This window comes from Polypterus senegalus, chromosome 9 (assembly GCF_016835505.1).
Source record: "Polypterus senegalus isolate Bchr_013 chromosome 9, ASM1683550v1, whole genome shotgun sequence".
Lineage (NCBI taxonomy): Eukaryota > Metazoa > Chordata > Cladistia > Polypteriformes > Polypteridae > Polypterus > Polypterus senegalus.
Window position 1 is genome coordinate 726,450 of NC_053162.1, and position 6,000 is coordinate 732,449.

A 6,000-nucleotide genomic window follows, 5' to 3' on the forward strand; every position below is an offset into this window, starting at 1 on the left:
GGACCATCCACACTCGTCTTGGGGGTCTGCTCTTTTATGATTGATCAGAGCAGAGTCCTGCCCAGCTACCACAGCAGATGTCACCTCCTTTACTACCATCTCGCATGGTTTGGTAAAAATCCATGGCACGTCTTGACAAATGACCCAAACAGGATCCTTGTCCCCATAACATGTTAGAAGTACCCGCCTCCCGAATCTTGCGATTGTCCTCCAGTCCTTCACATTGGTCAGGAAGCTCGTGTGAAAGTGGACTTTCCAACATGACAAGTAAATCTACCAAGCAACGGCTCAGGAGAAAAAAGATTTGTGTCTCGGATTAGCAAAGCCAAAGCCCTGACTGAAATCCAACTGGGATGCTGTGGCAGGCGGGCAGTTCACACCAGACACCCCTCACACTTCACCCAGCTGGCAGGCACAGGAGATGTTCACTCATGGAGGTGCCACAGATTTTTGCACACATGAAATCAAAGGGATTTTTGTTTTATTTCATTAATTTATTTTTTAGCACGTTGACTGCCACAATGACAATAGTTAAATGTTTTCCTGGCGTGTTACTGTAATATACGAATTAAATTCATTTTGTTATTGAACAAAACTCTCAGTGCATCTTCTCTTAAAAAATAGAATTCACTTCTAGTTGGCATATGGATCAGAAAATGTACGCAGTTGGCAGTCGACGTGTTCCTTAACTTCTGTTGAATAAACCCTAACAAGATTTAATTGTGGTATTGTTTGTGTCATTTATTTGAAACGCCTTTAATATGAATTGGACTTTTTAGAACTGAATGTGAACATTTTCTACAGTAGGGTGGCTGGAGCCCCGACTCGCTTACCGCACAGTGGATTGGTACAAATGTCGATGTGCTTTTTGTTCCCCGTAGGCCAATTTCAGAGTTCTTTCTCATCCGGGACACAAGCCTTATTCCGAACATCCTGTGGTTTGAATACACCGTAACACGAGCAGAAGCGAGGTAAGGTCTTCTTTCTGACTGGAAGTTGTCTTTCAAAGTGTGGAGTGGTTTGAACTTGAGAGCTAATCATTTCTTTTATATCACGGCAGACATTTACAACCACAGTGAAGGGAGGAGAGCAATCAGATCTGAGCCAAAAATCTGAAGGGCAAACTTAAAGAGTAAAAACACGCACACACAGACAAACACACACGCACGTTAAACAGTACTTGAAGTCCACTATTGGCGCGCACACTGAAGCAGACACACAAACGGGTAGCTTAACCCTCCGCGACCAGGGCGGCCCCACTGGCTCGGCCACAGAGGTTGACGTGCAGGTTGCTGGGTAATTTGGTCTTCTCTGCTCTACACTTGAGTCAGATGGCTTTTCTAACCGAGTCTGTCTCAGGGTTTACTTTGTGATTTTATCCTGAAACCTGCGTTTGGCTTAAATCAATCCATTCTATCAGATGAGTATGGCTGGCGCCCCCTAGGCAAACCACCCTCCGCTTGGCTGCATTGCCCTGGCACACGCACACACACACACACACCCACCCAGGAATGCTAAGAATCGTTCAGAATTTCGAACAAACCCTGTCTTTCTACAAAGTGCATGTCATTATTGTATACTTATTGTAGAATATTATTGCAGTATCAGTACATTATTGATTACACGGGCTTACTTATCCAGTTGTGTGAAGCTCATCATGCCAGACCAAGGAAGACGCCAGGCTGGCATCGGCTGAGTTCTGAACACGCATGTCACTGGCATGTTTCTCTTTTTTTTTATTTTATGTATTTGTAAGAAATTCTAAACTCTGGAGTCCCGAGTGGAGACTGAGGAGCATAAGACTGAATTGAAAGGGTGTAAAAGTGAAGGGTCCGGAGACTTTGTGACGGCGCTGTACATGTAGACGCCAGCCGGTTCTGGACCAGTCATTTCTAAAAGGGGGGGTGCTGTGTGGTATGACGTGACGGAGCCTGGCGTGGCCGCCACAAGCAGCCCAAGGCCTGAATATTAGGAACACGTGGAGTTCGTGAAACGCTAATTTGATTTTCTCTTGTTTGTCTCCAGAAACAGACAACGAAAGCTGGGAACGAAACTGCAGTGAAACTCGAGAATCACAAACTTGGGGGAAAAAAAGGACCACACACTGGAAAAACTGGACAAGACGGAGAGCGGGTGGGGAGGGAGGGGTGCCGTTGGAGAGGTGGACCAAAGGAAGGAAGTGCTTGGACTGACCGGCAGGCAGCCTGATGAAGCTGACTGGTGGGGACTGGCGGTGGTTTGTGCAGCTTGCTACCTGCTCCTGATGCATGCGAGACTGCGGGACTCGGACTGTCTAACTTAAACACCGTTGTATTTTATCCACAAAGGCACGTTTCTGGAAAAAAAGAAAAAAAAAAAGTACTGTATCCCTCGGAATTTGGGAGCAAGAAATGGAGACGCAGGGACGGGGTGAACACTGGGGTGGTTTAATAGTTTCATGGCATGACGTAGGTAGGTAGATGTGTGTTTACTTCTGTTTTATCACAAGCGCGCGCACACTCGTACACACGCACACTCACACACTCACACACACACACACGTATGTACCGTTTCTGTGTGGAGAAGCCGAGTGCCAGACTGTCATGGGGGCGGGCGGGCATGGATGAACTTTTTGTTTTTTTTAAAACTGTGCTTTTTGAGGAGAGTCAATTCATTGACCCTTTTTTTAAAAACTGATTAAATGTTTAATATAAACTAAATTTGCACTTTGTAAAGATAAAAGAAGCTTTTATTAACACTAGCAACATGGAGAGAAAAATGCAGTTTTGTTCCCGGGACTTTGTACGCGTCTGTGCCCTCGTGTTCTCCTGCCATCCTCGCCTCCGCGCTCTCTCGTTTCAGACTCCGAGTGACGCCATGGCTGCTCTTCCCGAGTGCTGAAATGTGGCATCGCCAGCGTGTGGTAACAATGACCCTCGTGGGACTGTCCCAGCGTGGTCACCTGCTTCTCAATGTCTTGTGTGTGCCTTTGAGAGGCCAGGCCAAGAACCGAGGTGCTTGAGTGAGGAGTTGGTGTGGCTCTGGCATCATAAAGTGCCACATGGCATCTTCAGGGCTGGGGGTTTGTGCCATTACAGTCTTCAGTGTCATTGGCACCATGCAGGAGAGGGCCACATTTGAGTGGGCCTCTCGCCTAAGTGGTGTTTGTGTGCGGCCGCCCGGCCTCGATGGCTTTGTAGTGTCATTGTGTGTCGTCAACCCCCCATTACACACATACAGCGTGGCCTTCAAGAAAACCCCCCCGGGGTGGTCTGCAAGACTTGGACTTCACCTGCCCGGTTTGTTGACTGCAGAATTGGAAATGAAAAACGGGAATGTGCAGACTTGGACAGCCTGGGCCTCCCCAGCTTTTCATTTCCACTGTCAGAGGGCAAAGTTCAAGTGTCCTGGTGTTCCAAATCCACCAGATGGCGCTCTTTGTTTTGCTGCTGTGCCGCTTCACAATGGCAGTGGAGTCTGTCTTGGACTGTGATAAAGATGTGATGTGTTAGTCAAGTCTCGGAAGGCAAATCGGCTGTCTTGGGACTTTCATTTCTTTACCAACAACTCGTCGTTTTCCTCCGTTTGCATATACAGTAGGACTTGTTCAGAATGGAGTGCGGATTTCATTTGGAAAGGCGGTCAGCAAGGCCTGAAGCAGACGAGATCTGCGCTCGAGTGACGCCGAGAATCCAGCAATGTGAACGGCCGACCTGAATGCCAGAAGTGTCTGCGGGAGTTGAGACGTCGCTTGTATTTGACGATGAGGTGACAACTAGAAAGTCTGCCGTCGTCGTCGTCCTTCTGTGAGAGTCACGACTCGTGCTGAGCCTCTGGAAATCGATTGTGTTTAGAGGGCTCGTGAATCGCGGAGGGTCGACATACCAGTGTACTCTCAATGTATAAAATACTGGGGGCTCCGCCAACCCCTGGGTACGGGGAAGTGGATGTCCAGTCGAAACAGATGGTTATTTAATGGGAATGCAGGGTAGAACTAACTAACTAACTATTTGACATTACAGCGAGTAATTAACCAGTAAAAAATAGTCAAGCGGAATAAATTGAAACTAAATTAGGTTTCACGTTGCGTTAGAGGAATTCGTCGTGTTCAACGTTTTTGTTCTGTTTGCCTTTGAAATGAACACACAAATCCTTTTTAAACTTTGACTGTAACACTTCAGTTAAAACCTACGCCAAATAACAAATGTGTTCACTCTCGCGGATACGAATTAGACGATCTTCACGTTAAAGCCGTACAATATCTCCACACTTCTGTCATGTCACCCACGTCCGGATATTCGGTCGCTCTTTGCTGTTCTGTTATTTCACGTTGTTATTTCGTAATAATTTCCGTTTGTTAGCGTTAATGTGATCTTAGATATCCGTGTTTTGAGACTTTTGAATTTAAATACTTTCGTAATCTCTAACCTGAGCTGCATGTGAATTGCGGTAACGGTTTTGAATTCTTTACGACGTTCTACTTTGTCTTCTACTCTTTGTCTTTTATTTCCGTCCCTGCGAGGTTTTCAGTTCCACTCGGTCCGCGCTCAGTTACTTTCCTTATTTTCTGAATTTGCTCTTAGATTATTTTTGTTCTTTTTTTTTTTAATTCGGGCCTCTTCTCGACGCGCTGCCTTTTCGTCTTTGCTTGGTCGTTGACACGTCATCTACAACGTATGGAATTATTGTCCAGAAATGGACTATTACAAATGAAAGGAATCGATCGATCGTATGTCTGACAATACAGTCCAGAAAAGCTTCTTTAATGGCTGAAACGTCATAAACCGCCTAAAATGAGGAAAACGTAAAACTTTCTAAGAGCGCAGGAAGCAAACCTTCCCACGACTCGGAGGCGAGAGGGTGTTGACTTGATGATGAACTTCTCGTCCCAGGATTTCCTTTTTCAATAGAGAGACACACAAGCCCGTGCAGGCGTATATTGTAGGAGGTTTGCTGTTTTTATTCACTCTTTCATGGCCGCTTGGTCTCCAGCGTTTTGACACAGCAGGCCATTGTTTGTGGCACGTCGCCATTTAAAGCTGCGTCCGATGTTGTGGATTTCCGTTGAGACTCCCTGGCCGAGTTTTCCCGACTCGCTTGTTTGCCTTTTTTGCTATCAAACCCCGGCTTTGTTTTCAGGCCCACTCTGTCGGCCACGTTCATCCCCTGTGACTGAATAGAAATGTGGCTCAATAAAATGAGCAAACCCACCAGGCTGAGGTCGGGGACCTGCAGACAGCAGCTGTGGACGTCGGCTCCTCATTCCATTCCAACGGGTGGCACAAGCAGCTGCAGCTCGGGGTCCGGCCGACCACAGACAAGCGCGTCGGTGAGCCTGCATGGCGACGGGCGCTAAGACGTGGTGTGCCCAAACACTGCTGGGGTCGGGAAGTAGGGGACCACAAGTAACAAGAGGGCCACAAGTCAGAATGCAAAGTTCAGTGTGAAGAGCCCCCTGACCCGGGGGTCCCTCTTTAGCAAATTCTAACTCCTTGGCCAACCGATGAGCCGCTTTAAATGTGGACACGCTCTGTGATGTCACTTCCTGTCTGCGTCCCTAGCAAAGCCGATGGTGTGTCCCAGCGACTGAAACTCAAAATGGCAGCTCAAAACAATAGAAACGATAATCGATCAAATATAACAAAGTTGGTACTAAAAACGACCCAAAGCTTAAGTACGAAACCGAAGTAAGCGGCAGATGAACTCCAGGAGCCCCTCGAGTCGCCCATTGAGCTGAGGTGGCTCCCCGTCGTGGGGGTCGCAGTCGAAACAAAGATGCGGGGATACCGAGATGTTCCCGTCCAGTGTGTCCAGTGTGTCCCGGGTCTGCTTCACAGACTTTTTGCCCAAAATGCCACCCAGGGTGGCTCTCAGATGGCCGGACTCCCGAATGTCTGCGCTCGTCACCGTATCTCCAACGCTGAGCCCAGGCACTCCGTGAAGGAAGCTCGTCTCAGCTGCTTGTCCTCGTGATGATGTTCTTTCGTCCACCAGCCGCAGCTTAGGACCACTGGTGAGGAG

At 47.7% G+C, this 6,000-nt stretch overlaps 1 protein-coding gene across 1 annotated transcript in view; it reads left to right on the top strand.

Annotated features, from left to right (window-relative positions):
• The window catches only part of dolpp1 (dolichyldiphosphatase 1), a 28,628-nt gene extending 25,929 nt beyond the window's left edge, over positions 1-2,699 (top strand). The window contains exons 7-8 of the mRNA XM_039762570.1: positions 882-971; positions 2,026-2,699. Of these exons, the coding sequence (XP_039618504.1) occupies positions 882-971; positions 2,026-2,062 (127 nt within the window). The 3' untranslated portion in view covers positions 2,063-2,699. The remainder of the gene's footprint in view (positions 1-881; positions 972-2,025) is intronic.
• Positions 2,700-6,000: the final 3,301 nt, after the last annotated feature.